Source organism: Arachis duranensis, chromosome 6 (genome assembly GCF_000817695.3).
Source record: "Arachis duranensis cultivar V14167 chromosome 6, aradu.V14167.gnm2.J7QH, whole genome shotgun sequence".
Lineage (NCBI taxonomy): Eukaryota > Viridiplantae > Streptophyta > Magnoliopsida > Fabales > Fabaceae > Arachis > Arachis duranensis.
In genome coordinates this window covers 24518801-24539963 of record NC_029777.3, presented here as the reverse complement: position 1 = coordinate 24539963, position 21163 = coordinate 24518801, and the positions used below count along the sequence as shown (strand labels likewise).

The 21163-nt window shown below is 37.3% G+C and overlaps 2 protein-coding genes across 2 annotated transcripts; one reads left to right on the top strand and one right to left on the bottom strand.

Moving 5' to 3' along the window:
• Positions 1-10088: 10088 nt before the first annotated feature.
• Positions 10089-11568, bottom strand: LOC107493433 (uncharacterized). Its single transcript, XM_016114533.3, has one exon. It carries the CDS (start codon positions 11230-11232, stop codon positions 10168-10170), a length of 1065 nt encoding a protein of 354 aa, XP_015970019.1. The 5' UTR covers positions 11233-11568; the 3' UTR covers positions 10089-10167.
• Positions 11569-12561: 993 nt separating this feature from the next.
• Positions 12562-13138, top strand: LOC107493434 (uncharacterized). The gene is made up of 2 exons (XM_016114534.1): positions 12562-12891; positions 12974-13138. Exons 1-2 carry the CDS (start codon positions 12562-12564, stop codon positions 13136-13138), a joined length of 495 nt encoding a protein of 164 aa, XP_015970020.1.
• The last annotated feature ends 8025 nt before the right edge of the window (positions 13139-21163 follow it).

Below are 21163 nucleotides of genomic sequence, written 5' to 3'. Positions count from 1 at the left end.
TATTATTTATTTTTAATTGCCATTTAATTCACTCCTCATTTAAATTACGTGCTTCTCACCTTCTAAACCCCGAATTCACAACCTTTATAGCCAATAATAAGAACATACTTCTTTGCAGTTCCTTGAGAAGACGACCCGAGGTTTGAATACTCGGTTAACAATTTCTAAAGGGGTTTGTTACTTGTGACACCCAAAACGTTTGTACGAAGGGATTTTTGTCGGTTTAGAGACTATATCTACAACGCGACTGTTTTATGACACTCTTTATTGGCAAAAATCCTAACGTCACTGCTGTTACACTGCTCTTTCTTATTCTTGCTATTTGTGCAGCCTTATTTCATTACATATGAACTATTCTTGTTATTTGTTTTCTGGGAACATCCAATTTTAGCCGGAGTGCTGCCCAATTTTCTGCAAATTACTTTTCCTTCTACATTCAAGTATTGGTTTTGGCAATTCTCATTTTTGAACTGCCCCACGCATACCAAACCTATTCTTGAATGCCCGGGCCAGCATTCTTATTACTTTTGATCTCTTGGTTAATAAATTGAGTTTATTGATGGTTTGATTTTACTTTTTACTACTTCTATCTCTATCTGAATCATCATCAATACCCTGTTTTCCCTGCTTGCATATGAGTTGACTGTTGCTTCAAATTGTGAAATTCTTGTTACTTAGGAACCAATCATCATGCCACTTACTCTGACTTCCTTTTTACTAACTCACTGATTTTCACTTTCTAACCTCTTTTTCAATTTTACCCATTTTTTAACTTTCTTACTCTCCCACTTTACTTTTTCCTTACTTTCCTCAATTAATTTCACTCACGGCATGATTATTGTTTTTCTAATTAACAAGCTTTTCACTTCTAACATATTTTGGAATGTGATTTCTCATCTCAGCTTTTCAACTCCAACACAATCCAGAATATACATTTCCTTAACTCATTTCATTCTTCTACTGCTCCTTTGCCACTTACTGCTTATCTTGTTATTTGCCTACTTATTTTCCTGCTTTTACTCCTCAATTATATCTTGGCTATTCTGTTTTTTAGGATGTCTGACTTTCAAGGCAGGGAAAAGGGCAAAGCAACAACTGGCAAACAGAAAAGAGGTGAATCCTTTGATTCCATCCTTGGCATCTTACATGATGATTCCTGGCAGGAGAAGAACTTTACTCCGCAGGAAAAGGCTGATTAGTTGGTACCTTCAGCTGATCCGGTAACATTTGCAAACAAATACTGTGAGCTGAAATACCTAACCTTTGCCACCACCGGGAACCTACACATGGAAATGACCCTCAAAATTTCAGAAGAACTCTAGCAGTACACCTCAGATCAGATCAAACAGAGAGGCTGGTTCTTCCTGGACAGGAACCTAACTGAGGTCAACTCATCCTGGGTTAGAGAGTTCTACTGTAACTACTTTCTCTCTTCCCTGGATGCAGTACAGCTCAGAGGCAAACAGATTCTGGTTACCGAGGAAGCAATTGAAGAAATCCTCCATCTTCCACCTAAATTAGATCAGCCAGATGGTTACCAAAAAGCTGAGGAAGATATGAGATTCATGAGGTTTGATTGGGATGCAGTAAAGAAAGACATCACTCTTGATCCTACTGTTCCTTGGGTCATGGGAACAAGCACATTGGTACCAAAGGGAATCCGGCTTATATATCTGAATGATGAGGCTCGACTATGGCAACAGATTCTGAGCAACTATATGATGCGAGCACTCATGAGACGGAGGTGCCAGCTGCTATGATTACCTTCATCTGGTGTGTGATGACGGGTAAGGACCTTTATTTACCTCGCTTCATCCGGCATTACATGGCCAGGATCCATGTTAGAGGCACCCTCTCTTTTCCTTACCGATTACTCAGTTGAGTCGCTGAGCTGAGGTACCTTGGGAGGCTGTTGATGAAAAGCCCCCCGCCGCAGAGTGCCAAAAGATCATCCCTCACAGTCGGAAGTTCCTGGCTTTCGGCTACCGCCCTCCATTTCTCACTGACACTACTGAGGCAGCCACCTCTTCAGCTACCCCTTCTGCCTCCACTGGCCCAGCACCACCTACTGTGCCCCCACCTGCTCTTGAGCCCATCTACCATTTGGTGCACCGCCTCTTTGACCGCCTAGATCAGATGGAGCGCCATCACCAGCAGTAGTTTGAGAGATCTGACCGTCGCACCAGGCGACTTTTTGAGAGGTCTGAGCGTCGCCACAAGCGACGCTCTGAGCACCTCAAACTGATGATCCGCTCTGGTGGTGACATTCCCTCCGAGCCCGACACGTCCTCCGACACATCTGAGGAGGAGAGGAGCGATCACGAGGAGGAGGCACCTACCCAGGCTGAGCAGGGAGGTCCCAGCCACACTGCACCACATCATGAGGAGCACCACCAGCTACAGACTGCAGATTCGGAGGTTTCTCTACGGATAGAGCCCCCGATTCTGCAGACCACTCCTCCGATCCTCACAGCGACTGCAGACCCTCAGCCTACCATCTAGAGACCAGCAGCCCATCCTTTCGGAGATGGCATTTCGTCACACCCTGCTTGAGTGAGCATCGAGGACGATGCTATTATTTAAGTGTGGGGAGGTCGCCATCTCTGGCATCTATTTATTTTGGTGAACTACTACCGACTCTCTTCTTATTTTATCAATTTTCTGTATTTTTGCACATTTCTCTCTTTTGCTTTTATTGTACTTTTTGCATTATGCACTTTGGGCTGTATATACATCTTGGATATTTTAGCTCAATTTGCACCTTAGTTTACTAGTTATATATTAAGTGGATTAATTAGTATAGTTTATCCTTTTAGCATATGATAGTTGATTTGATTGAAAATAAAAAAGAAGTAAGCTAGAGACTTTAACAGAATCAATCCACACACCCTGTATATATAGCATTACATGTTAGTTAGTAACAACATTTCATCAAGGAGGAACACTAAAAGTTTAAAGCCATCCAATATATTTTACATTGAGAATAATGGGAACTCTTAATTTCTACTTGCATGACATACTTAATTGATATATGATTTATGAGTTTGAGAACACACAGCCTGTGAGTTTTGAGCTTAATTGTATAGTTACACTCAAACCATAAATTTTATTCCTGTGTGCTTCGCCCTTCTTTTTATTCTGATGTTCTTTACTTCGCTTTAATCTATATGTCCAATATAGAATATAGATACATACTAAGATAGGATTGAGGCCATGTTTGAATTTTTAACTCACTGATTCCAAATAAGCCTACCTTTTATGCCATCCTTGTTAGCCTCCCTTGAGCCTTTTAATCCCCTTCTTCTTTATAACCACATTATTAGCCTTAAGCAGAAAAACAAAATAAAAATCCCAAGTTGAATCCTTGGTTAGCTTAAGATAGATATTGTGTAAAATTTAAGTAAAATTTGGGAAGCATGCTCATGTGAAATCAAAATAATTGAATTACCATGTGCATTAAAAAAATATTTATTAAGTAATTAAATAAGGGGATACAAAAAAATATATATTACCCCAAATGCAAAATAAAAATAATAAAAAAAAATTTTGCACATGGGACAAAATCCAAAAATAAAGTTTGATACATGAGCATGCAATACAAAAGTGGAAAAAATTTGGGTAGCTAGGTAAAGTATTTTAAATTGTATAAAGTATGTATATGTTAGATGAGATCTTAGACTAATCAAGGATTCACTTATTAGCTTACTTAGCCTTATACATACATCCTTACCTTTACCTTGGCCCCATTACAACCTTAATTAAAGACCTCATGATTTTTGTATGCCTATATTCTATGATTGTTGATTGGTTAGATGAAGAAAAAAGTTATCGAAAGTAAGGATAAAAAGAAGAATAGAGTGATTGACCCAATAAACACTGAGTGACTAGAGAGTAAACACAAAATCCAGTGAGGGTTCCATAGCTCATCAACATATATTTCTACTTAAATTGCTTATTGTCTTGCAAGTTTGTAAAATAATTCTCTTTCCCATCTCAATTATAAAAGTGCTTTATCATTATCTAAGGTTTGGCTATACATATATGATTCCTTGAGAATGTGAATTAATTTAACTACATGTAAGTTTTATATACAAGTGAATAAAAATTAGAATCGCATGATTCATTTAGGTAGTTGCATTTAGAATAGATTGCATTGCATGAGATTCCACCACTTGAACCTTACCTTACTCTTTATCTTGGATTTAGCATGAGGACATGCTATTGTTTAAGTGTGGGGAGGTTGATAAACCCATATTTTATGATATATTTTGTGTTGAATTTAAGTGATTTATTCAATCCTTCACCCACTTATGCATGTGAAATTGCATGGTTTTACTTTCCCTTCCTTATTATGTGATGTATGTGAAAAACATGTTTCCTAGCCTTTAAAAATATTAATTTTAATTACCTTGTATTGCCATTCGATGCCGTGATTTGTGTGTTAAGTATTTTCAGATCTTCTAAGGCATGAATGATTTAAAGGATGGAAAGGAGACATACAAAAATGGAAGGAAAGCATAAAATGGAGTTTTTGAAGAAACTGGCAGTGACGCGTCCGCATGGACGACGCGAACGCATGGTTCGCACAAAAAGGAATCGACGCGAGCGCATGGATGAGGCGAACGCGTGACTTGCGAAATACAACTGACGCGGGCGCATGACTGACGCGACCGCGTGGAAGAGCAACACTCCAGACGACGCGACCACGTGACCCACACGGACGCGTGATGTGCGCGATCTGTAGAATTTGCAGATCTCATTTTCAGCGATTTTTGGGCTCTTTTTGTCCCAGATCCAAGCCCAGAGAATACAAACCAAAGGCTGTAAAGTGGAGGAATGAATGGGAGAATGGGGGAGAACTCATTAGGCACTTTTCATAGTTTAGATGTAGTTTTTAGTGAGAGAGGTTCTCTCCTCTCTCTTAGGTTTTAGGATTAGGATTTCTTTAGTCATTAGGATTACTTCATCGTATCGGTTCAATAATTTATGTTTCTCTTCTACTTTTATTTACTCCGATACTTTTATTTGTGTTTGATTTATGTTGCTCAATTGGCTTATGAATATTGTCCATGTTAGAATTGACATCTTTATTTAATATAAATTGAGGTATTTCAGACTTATATGTTATTGATGCTTGGGCTCTATCCAAATTATTTTCATTCAAGTAGATTTTATTCCCTTTTGGCTTTGGTTGATTAATTGGTAACTCTTGAGTTGTCAAACTCAGCAGTGGTTGAAATTGGCAGATCCTAATTGATCTAGATCGCTCTAAAGCTTGTCGTCCCACAGGGATTGACTAGGACTTGAGGATCAAACTAATTAGTCCACTTGACTTTCCTTTGCTTTAGTAAAGGATAACTAAGTGGGATTAAAACCCAATTCTCATCACACCTGATAAGGATAACTAGGATAGGACTTCCAATTTCTCATATCTTGCCAAGAGTTTATTTTATAGTTATTTATTTATTTTACTTGTCATTCAACATAATCCTTCCTCACTTTCAAAACCCCCAATTTACAAGACTCATAACCAATAATAAGAGCATACCTCCCTGCAATTCCTGAGAAGACGACTCGAGGTTTAAATACTCGGTTATCAATTTTAAAAGGGTTTGTTACTTGTGACAACCAAAACGTTTGTACGAAGGGATTTTCTGTTGGTTTAGAATCTATACTCACAACGCGACTATATTTTATAAAATTCTTTACTAGAAAAAATCCTAACATCATCGACCCTTACTCACGTAAGGTTTATTACTTGGACGACCCAGTGCACTTGCTGGTTAGTTGTGCGAAGTTGTGAAAAAGAGTTGAGATTACAATTGTGCGTACCAAGTTGTTGGCACCATTGAGATCACAATTTCGTGCACCACTCCCTCAGTGAGAGGTCTAAAGAAGATGATAATAGTGGTTAAAGAGAGACAGATCAATGTGAATTACATGAAGTTAATCCCTTAAATACTAAACAGATGACTAGTAAAGGTAAAACGGTCTATTTAGTGCAAAAATCTACTTCTTGAGCCCACTTGGTGAGTGTTTGGGCTAAACTTTGATGAGATCCACGTGCTATGAGGCTCCTTAGGCATGGAATGCCAGCTAGGGGGTCCTCTCTGGGCCTTTGGACATTGGGCTCTGCTCTTTGGGGCTGGACGCTTAGAAGGGGGCAGGAAACTGGCGTTGGACACCAGTTTTGGGCCTTCTAATCCGAAGCAAAGTATAAACTATTATATATTGCTGGAAAGCTCTGAACGTCATCTTTCCATAACCGGTGACAGCGCTCCATTTGGATTTTTGCAGCTCCAGAAAAGCTCTTTCGAATGCAGGCAGGTCAGATTTGGATAGCATCTGCAGTGCTTTCTCTGTCTCTGAATTAGACTTCTGCTCCAGTTCCTCAATTTTAGCCAGAAAATACCTGAAATTGTCCAAAACCACAGAAACTCATAGTAGAATCCAAAAATTTGATTTTAACACTAAAACCTATAAAAACTTAATAAAAACTAAATAAAAACTATTAAAAACTATATGAAAATGATGTCAAAAAGCGTATAAAATATCCGCTCATCACGCATCTATAAAACTTAAAGTGCCAAAGCCAGATGAATTATCAACCAAAGCATCAATGGATGGTAAAGGGTATGCATCTTTAAGACATGCTTTGTTTAGATCGGTAAAGTCGACACACATGCGTCATTTATCATTATGTTTCTTTACCATGATAACATTAGCTAGCCATGTTGTGAATCTGAGCTCTTGGATGAAGTTGGCGTCAATAAGCTTTTTCGTCTCTTCCAATGATGCTTGTTTCTTTTCTATTCTGAGGTTGCGTTATTTCTATGCTATAGGTCAGATTGACGGGTTTATCGCCAGCTTATGAGATATTACAGAGAGATCGATGTCTGGCATGTCTGCGGGTGTCCAAGAAAATAGATTGGCATTTTATTACAGAAATTGGACAAGCTTATCCTTTTCGTCACCATGCATGGTTGAACCTACAAAAGTGAACTTGTTTGGATCATTGGTTAAAGGAACTTTTTGTAATTCTTCATTAGGGGTAGGTCGGTCTTGAAACTCAACACGTGAATCAAACTTAGCTAGTGAGGGAAGCTCGAGCGAGTTATGGACGACATTTACTTGTGCACCTATAGCTCTGTTAGAGATAAGCATTTTGAGACTGATGTTATAATAATGCTGAGCTTCACATGGTCACTGTGAATTGTTGCAACAAGGTTGTCCTGCACATAAAAACTTAACACAGAGATGAATTGTAGATACATTGCACCGAACTTATTCTAAAATCGCCGATCAAGTATTAAGTTATAAGGACTGAAACAATCAACCACAAGGTATTGAACATCTAAAGTTTTGGTTAGAAGATTCTCACCAAGTGTGATTTGTAACCACACTTATCCCAATACAGGTACTCGTTCACCTGAAAATAATCCTACCAGGTTTCGAGTGGATGACTGCAGTATTTATCACTCAACTTCATTTTCTAAAATGTGGAGTAAAATAGAACATCGACACTACTTCCTGGATCCAACAAGACTTTCCGAACTATGAGATCTCCCAGTTGAATACAGATGACAACTAGGTCGTCTAAATTAAGTTCGGTTGAATTGAAACCGGATGGTTGGAACGTCATTTCAAAAAAGTGGCCAATGTTTGATGATTCTTGATGGTGCTCTCTACAACAAGCATAGTTCGGTAAGTGCATTTGCGAGTAGAGCTTGATGATCTACCTCCGGTGAAGCCCCCAGATATGCAATTAATCACACATCGGGGTTGATTAAGTTGAGCTGTATGTGCTTTGTCCTTATCCCAAGAAGGTTGACCTGCAGAAGACAAGTTAGATTGATGTGTGTTGCACTTTTGGATGTGGCCACCGATGTATTTGTCCAGATGTCCTTGTCGAGCTAAGTGCTCAAGCAAGTCTTTGACTACAACACACTCGTCAATAGTGTGCCCGTGTTTCTGATGAAAAGCACAGTACTTTGTCTTGTCCACATTCTTCGTATCCTGGTAGGTTCCCGCCATTTGAGGAGGTTTGATTCGAAATTAGCATTTCCTTCATGATTTTCTCCCTATTGGTGTTGAACTGGGATAAGAATCGTAATGACGGTGCCAATCGGAAAGTTTTCTTGTTGTTCTGAGCTTTATCGTCATCCTTATTATTTTGATTCTTCTCAGATTTCCAAGCTTGGCGCAGCTTTTAAATTTCCATTTGACCCTTAGCTTTCTCTCGAAACTTGGCCAAGGTTTTGGGTTTGTCCGTTGTGATGGCTTCCCTGGGCGGAGTCCACTTTTTATAGTATGCAGGTGTACCTCGGGGTGAAAGTTTGAGATGTTCATCGCTACTTTGGTGAAGCAGATGACATACTCCCTTAAACTCTCATGCTGTCTTTGCTTGATAGTATTCAAATAGTTGGAATCATGTAGATAGATAGAAGATGTAGCGAACTAATCTTCGAATTGTTTAGAGAACTATTGGAAGCGTAAGAGTGAACCTACAAGCAAAGATGAAAACCAATCATGTGCAGGATCATCCAAAAAGGTAGGAAAATAACAATACAAAATAGGAAAATAACGTCAAGAAGTTCCAATCTATGATGATAGTGAACAGTGCTTCTGATCCTATTTTGTATTGTTATTTTCCTATTTTGTATTGTTCACTATCATCATAGATTGGAACTTCTTGACGTGTTATTTTCGGATTTCCTATGTCATTGTAGGGAGTCAAAGTTATTGGTAATGCGAAGTTTCTAGGTAGTTTGAAATTCATGACGTCAGTCGTGAATGGTCCAACAGTGTTGTCCAATTCGTCATCGTCATCGTTTTGCTTGTCTCCCTCTGTTTGTTGAGTTTTCGAGATGTGTGTTGGATTGAAATTTTCTTCATCGTCTTTTGGTTGCTCATTGTCATTATTTTCAATCCAAGAATTGGTTAACTCGGCTATTTTGCCATTCGTTGTTTTTCTTCCGCCATATGCTAATTAGATTGTTGTAGCTCCGTTACCATCCAAAGAAGTTCAGATGGTGTGGAAGGAGGTTGATCAGACATGAACAGGTATAGGGATTTTGGGACCTAAAGAAAGAAGGGTTTTTGTTTATAGGCTCCACGGTGGGTGCCAATTGTTCTTGTGAAAGTTGGCCGTTGTATAGCTCGTCTGCTGATGAATGTCTGCGAGCTTTTCGTCGGGATGAGTTATATGTCGGTAATAAGAGAACAAAGGAGTGGGTACTGCAAAAGGCACTCCTACCTCAAGTCAGTAAGTGAATAATAAGATTTGCAAATTACAATAATCTGAATAATCTTTTTACTATTTTCTTTATATCTGAAATGAAGAGTAACCGTTATCTCCCCAAGTAATTGACAATCAATCTATAACATTTATAGTATAGTCAAATTATAACATATAATGAATATATAATGGTCATATCATGCCTTAAAGACAATTAAATCCTAAAATTAATAATTACTAAATAATTTAGTATATTTAACTAAATTATTATCCAATAATTTTTTAACTATTAAATTTAAGCAAGTATAAAATTGTATATAAATTTTTTCTTAACATAAATACATGTATAGTTTAATTTATTTTTAATATATATATATATTTTAATATGTATTTTATATTGATGGCCGGTTTTATTGAATGATTTTGAGATTGACATATAATAGTCGTTAATTATTGTTACTAATTCAATCTGGAACACAATTTAGTCACCAAAAATAAATCTGGAAGAGAGTTTTATACGGCTATTATTTTGTTTCCGACTAAAACTTGATGACATAAACAAACAAAAAAAGCAACACGTGAAAGGCAAATTGCAGAATCAAGTAAGTTCAGGCTACTGGCAGGGAAAAGGAAACTCAGGGCTCGTTTCATGACAAAAAACCTCATTAACTCCAACGTTCTCATGTTATTCTTCTTCTTCTTCCTTTTTCTTCCTACTATTATTATGTACTTGTACCTATTACCATACACATTCAACACATTATCTCTTACGCCTAAGGTATCAAACAACACAACGAACCAATGATACTAACACAAAATTAACAAGAATTTATCTTCAATTGGCTGTGGCTGAGAAGTGACAACTATATTCAATTCAATAAACCAAAAAAAGAGATTAAGAATTTAATATACGAATTCAATTGATTTAATTAGTCAGTAATAATGTGAATATCAGCGAGACCCAACCTTGTCTTTTTCTTCCAGAAACTACTATTTACCTCAGGATCCAGCTTGTACCCAGTTCTCGCCGGTTCCGATTTGCACCGTGTAAGGATTATAGGCCGCGTTTCACTCTCACTCTTCGAATCTTCAACAACCTTCTCTGATTTGGCATTTGAATTCGAACTCTCTACCTCCTTCAAAAACCCCAACTTTGCGTCCCTTTCGGATACCCTTTTCGCTTCTTCTTCAGAAACCGAATCTCTTTGCGAGCTTGCTTCATTCGTTTCATGCCACTCTTTCTCTTCTTCTTCTTCTTCTTCTTCTTCTTCTTCTTCTTCTTCACTGTTCCTTAGCGGCGAACTCCAGAATCTGCAGGCCAGCGACGAAGATCTGTACGGTGCGGATCTACACCTAGTCAACAACAAAGCATTCTTCGGCGGCGTGTTGGAAGAACCAAAACCGGCTTCGGGGTTCACTCTTTCTTCGTAAATTTCCGATTCATCATCTTCTTCGTGCTCTGCCTCTGATTCATCATAGCTTGACCTCTGAAAATTCGACTCCGATTTAGCGCAGTCTTCTTTGAGCTTCGTGCTGGGTTTTCTCCGGAAGCTTCCGACCCGAAAGAACCCCCATTTGGGCCAAACTGGTTGGCACCGGCACTCGTTTTTCTTCTTCTTCTTCTTCTTATTCTTCTTGTTGCTGTTGTTCGGTTTGAGTCTGCAGAACAGAGCGTTTTCTCGGATCCACCAGCACCGGCACCGTGTCGGAGGAGCTCCGTCTCTTGCGGCGGATGCCGAGGCGGAGGCGGAGGAGGAGCGTCCCCTTTTGGCGGCAGCGGAGCGTCTGACCCGAACTTGACCCATGCAAGTGACCTTAGGTGAAGATGGTTCTTGAGTTTCAATGGCGGTGTTCTTCTTCCGTACGAACATTGGGCTTGACCTTGACCTTCCCCTGCTTCTGCTCCCAGCATTGCTCCTCAAGAACCTCATCAATGGCGGAGGGAACTTGTCGGTTCGACCCGGACTCGAAATAACTTTCGCTGTTATCTTCATTTCTTCTTGTTTTTCTTTGTCCTCCGTTTTCTTGGTGAAGCAGAAAGAGAAAATCTTTTCTTTTCTTTCTTTCTTTCCCTTATTACATTATTTTTATTATTATTTCCAGTAAATCTTTTTTTCCCCCAACAGCTTGACCTAATTGTGTGAATTTTGTGACAGCTTGATGTTTTTGCGAAAATCGTAATGTAGATATGGTATGGTATAGTATGGTTGGAGGAGCTTCTTGTATTTTCCTGCAAAGTGTTCCTTGCTTGCTATTTTTGTTTTTTTCCGTGGACTTTATGATAACATTTTAATTTATCTTTTCGCACGGTTGGGTGAATCCACACTTTACTTGCAAAATTTATTTATTTATTTATTTATTTATTTATATATATAAAGTTATAATTTGATATTGTAATATCGAGGTAAGGTTCTCCTTGGCCTTATTCTCGAGGTCATTTATTGTTTATTTTTAAATAATAAATAAAAAAATTTGCATCTTAATTTTGAGGTGACCTTACACTTGGCTATGCCATAGGCTGTATCTATAATTTAGGTAAAATTATAGCATTATTACAACTTCCTTTGTTTAGAATCACAAGTTACTTTTTATTTGGAATTTTGTTATACAGCATACTGTATGTCGTTGATTAGATTAAAAATGTGTTGATAATAATGTTAGTAGGTCTTACTTGCATAGTATTTTTATTGGTAGCTTAGTTAATTATTTTGGTAAGAATTGAGTTTGCACCAGCTCTGTCATATAAGTAAAACACTTAATATGTATTCAGTGAAATTTATCATTCTTATTTTTTTTATTATAACTAAACTTTCCCTCTTCACATTTATATTTCAGAACCTTTATTTTTTAGTTTAATTATTCTGTTGTTCTTATAGTTTCGTAAATTTTTAATTAGGTTTTTATACTTTTTTTTCTTTTAATTGAGTCTTTACACCAAAAATTTTTTTTAATTGGTTCCTACATTTTTTTTCTTTTTATTTTGATTCCTATACCAATTCTTTTTTTTTAGTTGAGTCCTTATAAAATTAACGCAATGACTATTAAGAGGGACTTAATTGAAAAAAAAATTAGTGCAGGGACCTAAATAAAAAGAAAAAAAGTATAGAGACCTAATTGAAAATTTCACGAAACTATAAGGACCAACAGAGTAATTAAACCTTATTTTTTCTCTCTTATTTTTTCATTTCTTTAATTTTGATCACGATCTCTCCATAATTTAACATGGTACAGTAAACATTTGTGATAAGATTCGATTTATCTAACTTTTTTTAACTCATCCAAATCTTGCAATCGATTAGAATGAAATCCTTATTCTTCAAAAAATGATGAACAATCAAGATCCATCATCAATGGTGAATCTAGAGTCCAATAACAATGACTCGAATTCCACCTTCTTAAATTCTGATTTTCACAATTTTATGAGATTCATCTCCCAATTTTTCGGTATACAATTTCACTCAAGTGACAAGTTTGTTCATGATTCTTCTAGTCCCTTCTTACACTCAGATGAAAATCCTGAAACTTCAATCGTAACGATTACTCTTACACCTCACAATTATCATGCATGGTCACGAGTGATGTCTCTGGCTTTCAAAGGGAAGAACAAATTGGACTTCGTTGATGGCAGCTTCCCCAAACCCCCATTCTCTGATGTTAGCTTTGCATCATGGAAAAAAATGCAACACCTTCGTTGTTTCTTGGATCCATTCCTCTCTAAGTAGCAAAATCTTGCAGAGCGTGATATGGAATGACAATGTGGCTGATATATGGAAAGATTTGCGACATCACTACTACCAAGGTGATGTGTTCAAAGTGGCCGAACTAGAAGAAGAATTGTACTCCCTCAAACGAGATGAACTTAGTATCACATTCTATTTTACTAAATTGAAGGCTATATGAAAAGATTTAGATAATTTTACACCTATTTCTACTTGCATTTCTTGTGATGATTCTTGTTCATGTGGACTCAGTGTTGTTAGAACTTACCAGTAAAATAGATATGTAGTGCACTTTCTTTAGTGATGCATTTTCATTACTTATGCAACAAGAAAGACATCTAGGAACTTGTGAAACATTTAGCTCGAAAGCTCTCTTATCTGCTGCTCAAGCTAATGATTCTACTGCCTTTACTACTTCGAATTTTATCTCTCGAGGTAGAGAAAGAATAAGCAGAAGTAGAGGTGGAAGAGGAGGAAAAAGAGCTCCTCGAATTTGTTCTTACTGCCACAAGACTGGGCATCTGGTTGACGCTTGCTATAAAAAACATGGCCTTCTACATCACCTTAAACAGCAACAACAAGCTGCTTTCATAGCCGTGAATGTGATAACTGCAACTAGTAATGAAGATGGCAGCAAGCACACTCTTTTTCAGCAGAAGGTGGATAATTGCACTAAGCTCCCTTTCACTTAAGAACAGAAACAAGCATTGATTGCCTTGCTTCAATAGGAAGACTCATAGACTCTTGGTGCCTTTTCTTCTTTAGAATCAAGTCATCAATTACCCACATCTTCAGAGTCAAGTATGCAATCACACACACTCACGATGAGCACACACATCTTACATCTTTTGTTAGTAAAATCATTTTACTCCACATCCTGGATCTTATATTCAGGTGCAACTGACCACGTATGCAATAAACTTACTGATTTTGTTAATTACAATCGTATAAAGCCAATTTTAATTAAACTCCAAGATGGATCACAAACCATTACATCCATTTTAGGCACCATCTCTTTTTCTAAACACTTATATCTCAAAAATATTATATATATCTCTTCCTTTAACTTCAATCCGTGTCTTTAAAATTACTAAAGATTTACAATGCAAATATTCATTTACTAACAAAGGATGTAAGATATATGATTTGAATACATGGAAGATGATTGGCACAACTGAAGAGGTGGAAGGACTGTATATCTTGGTAGTCAACACAAATAAGGCATTGGTTCCAAATTCCATAACTCCTTTCAATTTACAATCACAATTCACTCATAGCATCATGCATGACACCATCAAGAATGAACAACTCAAGACATTACATAGTATGGCTCACATAAGTTGTAGCAACTGCACTTCCAATTCTAATAATCTTTGGCATATTAAACTAGGACACATTTCACTTAATAAATTGTATTTACTTCAAAAATTATATTCCTTTATTGATTGTAAAACTGCTACAGGCCCTATGATACTTGCCATTTTGCCAAGCAATAAAGGCTACCATATTGTACTAGCTTAACGACTTCTAATGAAACATTTGATTTAGTGCATTTTGATATATGGGGCTCGATCTCAATCACTTTCACTTCTGGTTTTAGATCCTTTTTCACAATAGTAGATGACAAGAGTAGATTTACATGGGTCAAATTTATGAAAACAAAGTCTGAGACATCTACACTTGTTTAAAATTTCATTCTTTTTGTGTGTCAAAACCCAATTTGGAAAAACTGTTAAGGCAGTTAGGACTGATAGTGGCTCCAAATTCAATTTTTTGACACAAAAGATATTATACATCAAACATCTTGTGCGGAAGCTCCACAACAAAATGGAGTGGTGGAGAGAAGGCATTAACATATGCTTAACATCACTAGAGCACTAATTTCTCGCTCGAATTTGCACAAAAGTTTTTGGGAGTTTGTGTGAGCCATGCAGTTCATTTAATAAACACATTGCCTAGCTTCAATTTACAAAATCAATCACCTTATTTCATCCTATTTCAAAATCTACCTAACATAAATAATCTAAAATCTTTTGAATGTTTGGATTTTGCTTCTAACTTAACAGCACATCGAAGAAAACTAGACAATAGAGCTAGCAAATGCATCTTTTTGGGTTTCAAACCAAACACCAAAGAATTTATACTGATAGACTTGAAATATAGAGATTTTTTTACATCAAGAAATGACCAATTTTATAAGAATTTTTTCTCTGTGTGCTAGTGATTCAATCTTTACAAAATCAGATTGTTCACCTATCCTCACCAACCAATCACACTTCTTATTTGATGAAATTGACATGCATTCTCAAACCACAGTTTGTAACACCCTAACTACCAAAGCTCACACTTCTGGCTGCGTGACTCTGATAGCTCGGACATTACGACGACACTTATACTATTTAATACTAAAATATGAGCCTGTTTAAATCTTTAAACCACGAATCCGCTCCCAAAAATACTTTCATCTGATAACATACGTCCATAGATACCATACAACTTACAAAACTCATAAAGAGTACATCCATATATATATAATATTACAAGTATTATCCAATACAATTCCTATCCCTCTTACATTATCAAGATAAAGGCAAGGGTACATTAAAGTATAATCTAAGCAATACAGAAAATCTCAACAATAATTAAATATACTCATCGTGACTTCATCGCCCATATCCTGAAAAGGAAAAAATGTAGGGGGTGAGAACATCATCCTAGAAAGGGTTCTCAGTAGAGGGTTTTTGGGAATTACTGTAATAGGATACGTGAAGATAACCGCACCAGTGACTAATAATCGTCTTATGCCTCTTTTAAAAAACAACGGTTTACAATAAAAGTAAAGTTAGAAATCTTTTCTAAAAGAGGAACCGTTCAATTCTCAAAAACTCAAAAGCCTTTTGAAAAAGTTTAACCATGCTGAACCAAATTAGCATTTCATACTTTTCCAAACCAAAAACACAAAACCGAAATCAATCATTGGTCCATCTCATTTTAACCATGGCCCTAGACCCAAACAATCCTACCATCAACCAATCACCACAATCCAACAGAGTTCCATATGCAAACACAGATAAGAAGTTCAAGCACAAACAAACAGTTACAGCAAGTAGAATAATTTAGCAGTTAATCACAAAGGCAAACCACGTACAATATGCACACCCAAACAATGTCACATAGATGCATATGATGAATGCTTGTCCTAGTGGCTGATGATATCATCTGTCAGTTATATAGCCAAACCGATACGTCCTGGTAGCAAACCATGGACAGAAACATCCATCGCGGAGCAAGTAGGTTTGAGCTACAACACCATTGCTACTACCCTCTCAACCCAGAGCCAGTGGAATAACCACTACTGCGGCTACTACCCAGGCGGGTGATCAAAAGCTCAACCTGGAGCGAGTGGAATCACCACTACTACTGCTACTACCCAGCGTCACAGTCTCTGACTTGGAGCAAATGGGACGAACCACAGCCCTTGCTACTATCCAGGTATCTCAAGCATATATTCATTCAGTCCCAGCCATGGATCAGCGTCCATCTCAGCCATCCGGCTTAAATTCATAATTCATAGTCAGCTATACGGCCTATAACTCATTCAGCAATTAGCCATAAATCAATATCATACACAGCCATTCCGGCCCATAACAAAACAATACTTCCACCATTCAACATCATCAAATTCATAAAACCGGTATTTAAGCCATAAATCACTTTTCTCAAGCCATTTCACTTTGAAATCAAATTTTAACTCTTTTTAGCCTTGGCTTTAAAAATCTCATTTCTCAAATCATCTCAGGCTCATAAGCCAAATTTACTCAAAGTGAGTTCCCTTTTTAAAACAAAGCCACTCTCGGCATACTCTTTCCAAAACTTCCAAAACCATGGCAAGTTAAGGATTTATTTCAAAGTATTCAAAATCACCCATCCAACAATAGAATTTTATAACCAAAAGTTTCCTGGTAGAATCCCAAGTCTTTAGGGAAGAATAACATAACTCATTTTGCCAAATTCATTTAAAATCATTAAAACCTTGGCTTTCCGATTTGAGTAATAAAATAGGATCTAAGCCAAACCGAGTCACGTAATCATTTACTTCTTTCAAAGCCGTTTCCTTTACTTAGGCAAAACCAACTTCAACCCCATGATAAATTCTAGAACGTTTCAACTGTTCAAAATTGTTATAGTCTTGCAAGAATTCAAAATTCAAAGAGTGCTTAAAACATTTCTCAAAACATTTCAAAATGAAACTTGTCAATAGACATTCAGGTTCTTTCAAAGTCATTGAAACTCTTCTAATTGAAACCCTCAAGTCAATTTCAAAGGCATTGCCCTTGTCACATTTAAAACAGCTTTAAAACATAAGTCTCATCTATATAACTTCCTCCTGAAAGAGATACAATGCCTTTCTTAAGAAGCAAGACTAAATCACAATTTTCTCTTTAATAATTCATTTCAAAAGCATGAATCATCCTTTTCTTGATAATTCAAATAAAATAGTAGAAGTCTTTAACTCATCATTTTTCTAGACAACATTCAATAAAGACTCGGATTTTATAGAAATTTTGGCAGAACCTCCCCTAAAATTTGGACTTTTGCCACCCAGTTCGGGTCCCAACTAAACTGGTCCTCATTCCTTTTCAACAACTCAAAACCAGAAATCAATTCAAAAACAAGTTAAATCCAACAGTCGCCTCAGTGGCATATCTCAAGGAAACTATTTCAAAATTAACTCAATATCAACCGATTTAACTCATTTCCAAAGCTTTAAAGAATCGGTTCAACAACAAATCATTTATCAAAACCAAATCAATTAAAGCAAACCAGGCTGAATTTCAAGAGTATTCTATCTTTCACATTATCAAGAGAGTCTACTCAGCTCAAATTAATCCCCAACGGATTAAACTCAAATTTCAAATATTTAAAGAATCAACTCCAAACATTCCATTTCACAAAGCCGCACAACAAAATCAGCCAACAAACATTCATAAGCTTTCGAGAAAATTAAATAATACATAAGGCCGATACAATCACCAAATACACATTGCATCACATCAGTATCCATATATAAAAATTCCAATAATAAACTATAGTTTTCGGAAAGCGCCCCTACCTCAACGCAAAACCATAGTCCAAACACCTCATAAAGTTCTTTTCATCTCAACCCAAACCAATGGCAGCTTTAAAGCACAGTCCCACACATTTTTGCAGCAGCATAAATAGCTTTAATTTACAACAAGCAACCTCAGTTACTAAATCCTAAGAACATTAATTTCGTAAATGCTTTAATACACATATAGAACAATAATGCGAGGATTTCTGAAACATAAATACCTACTGGAATGACAAAACGAGGCAGCTGCAAACTCCGAGCACGGAATGCAAGCACGAATCCACATTCCTATGATGGACAACACCGCAACGCCTCAGCATAAGTTTACAGAGCAGCGACAAAAGGCCTTCGACTTAGAAATTCTTACCAAAACAGAGGACTCGGTGGCTGTTTTCCGGCGACAGAGGCAGCTGCAACAACATTCAGTAACTACAGCATTCCAAGAATTCAAAAAGGACCAAAGCCAAAAACAAAATCCTAACCGCAACCAAGGAGTGACTGAGCCCAGTGACGGCATCTCCGGCGGTGTTTCTGGCGGCCGCAAGACTGCTCTTGGCGGCCAAAACAGTAGCACGACTTCTCTGTCCTTCGGCAGCAACAACAATGGTGACTTCCGGCAACCACCGACCTCCGTCTTTAACAACAGAAGCTCCAGCTAGGCACCACGGAGCAACAGATCGGCAACACCGTCGGCCAAGGTGCGGTGGTGGAGACGCCCTCAACTGCGGTGAAATGCGGCGGCTATGGAAGGTCGGCGGCGACTAGCTCTGTAACGAGGAGGACGGGGCGGTGACGGTGCGACAGCGGTGACGCGACAAGCTGGTCGACGACGAGGAGAACAACGAAGGCCCCACGCTCGGCGACGGTGACAGGCGGTGATGGCTTCCCCGCGGTGGCTCCCATTTGCACATCTTCTCTCTCTCTACGCGTGAGTTCGGCGGTGGCAAGGCAGTGAGGCACGACGGTCTTCTCCCTCGGTCAGGCAACGGCGCAATGGCGATAGAGTGTGATGGCAGTGAGGCCTCATCTCCCTCCTTCGCGTCTGACGTTAGGATTTTTGTTAGTAAAGAATTTTATAAAAATATAGTCGCGTTGTAAGTATAGATTCTAAACCAACAGAAAATCCATTCGTATAAACATTTGATTGTCACAAGTAACAAACCCCTAAATAAATTGATAACCGAAGTATTCAAACCTTGGGTCGTTTTCTCAAGAAATTGCAGGGAGGTATGTTCTTATTATTGGTTATGGGTCTTGTAAATTAGGGGTTTTGAAAGTAAGAAAGAAGTATATTAATTGACAAGTAAAATAAATAAATGACTATAAAATAAACTCTTGGCAAAATATGAGAAATTGGAAGTCCTATCCTAGTTATCCTTATTGATGGTGATGAGAATTGAGTTTTAATCCCACTTAGTTAACCTTTACTAAAGAAAAGGAAAGTCAAGTGGACTAATTAGTTTGATCCTCAAGTCCTAGTCAATTCCTAAGAAAGGACTATAGTTATTGGAATTCAATTCAATTAGTAAAAATAGCAATTATCAATCACGATGAGTTTGATAACTCAAGAGTCTCCAATTAATCAATTAAAGCCAATAGTAAATAATCTAAATTAAAAATAGGGAAGAGCAATCATGAGTCTGAAATAGCTCAAATTATATTAAATAAAGAAAATCCTAACGTGAATGACTCACAAGCCAAATAGGCAACATAAGTAATACAAGCATTAAATTATTTGAGAGTAAAAGAGAAAATAAATAAGAAAGGAACATTGAACCTGAGATTTGAAGAAGATAAAAATATTTCTAAGTTCTAACAATCCTAATCTTAAATCCTAAGAGAGAGGAGAGAGCCTCTCTCTCTAAAAACTACATCTAAATTATGAAAAGTGTGTATTATGAATGAATGATGTCGAATTAATGGATTTCCCCACTTTATAGCCTCTAATCTATGTTTTCTGGGCCAAGAACTGGATCAGAAATAGCCTAGAAATTGCTGATTGTGAAATCTAGTTCGTACAGGTCGCAACAAAGTGACGCGGAGGCGTCATTCACGCGTTTGCGTGGATTGTGATTTTGCAGATGCGATGCAGGCGCGCCATTCACGTGTTTGCATCACCTAACTTCGGGGCAGCTATGGCAAATTATATATCGTTGCGAAGCCCCCAGATGTTAGCTTTCTAACGCAACTGAAACCATCTCATTTGGACATTTGTAGCTCAAGTTATGGTTGTTTGAGTGCAAAGAGGTCAAGCCGGACAGCTTAGCAATTTATTCAACTTATTGTATTCCTTCCACTTTTGCATGCTTCCTTTCCATCCTCTGAGCCATTCATACCCTGTAATCTCTGAAATCACTTAATACACATATTACGGCATCTAATGGTAATAAGAGAATATTAATATTAGCAAATATAAGGCCAAAGAAGCATGTTTTCAATCATAGCACAAAATCTGGAAGGAAAACATAAACTCATGCAATTAGTATGAATAAGTGTATGAAAGATTGATAAAATCCACTCAATTGAGCACAAGATAAACCATAAAATAGTAGTTTATCAACCTCCCCACACTTAAACATTAGCATGTCCTCATGCTAAGCTTAAGAGTTCTATAAAGGAGTGAAGAGGAATGATAGAATGTATGAAATGCAACCTATCTATATGAATGCAACTACATGCAAAGATAATTCTACCTACTTGGTGAAAAAGTAAATAAATCTTTCAAGAACAAATATGAACTGGATTTCACTAATTCAAATCACAAAATACAATACAAATAACTTGCAAGAAGAAGATAGCTCATGAAAGCAGGGAATATAGAATTAAGCACTGAACCCTTACTGGTAGTGTATATCATTCTAACTCTCAAGTATCTAGGGTCAATTCTCTCAATTCTCTACTAATCTTGCTTCCTATAGCTTGCTCTTCATCTAACAATCAACAAAAATTTAATGCACTAATACACAAATCAAGAGGTCTTTTAAGGGTTGTAATGGGGTTAGGGTCAAGGTAGGATTGTGTTTGGCCAAGTGGACTAAAACCTGAATCCTTAATTAACATAAACTTTCCACCTAACTTAGGACAATCCATGTA

Coding starts and splice junctions, on each gene's coding strand:
- LOC107493433 (XM_016114533.3), bottom strand. CDS start 11,232: ATGAAGATAACAGCGAAAGTTATTTCGAGTCCGGGTCGAACCGACAAG.
- LOC107493434 (XM_016114534.1), top strand. CDS start 12,562: ATGATGAACAATCAAGATCCATCATCAATGGTGAATCTAGAGTCCAAT. Junction 12,892..12,973: donor CCAAACCCCCATTCTCTGAT/GTTAGCTTTGCA, acceptor AAAATCTTGCAG/AGCGTGATATGGAATGACAA.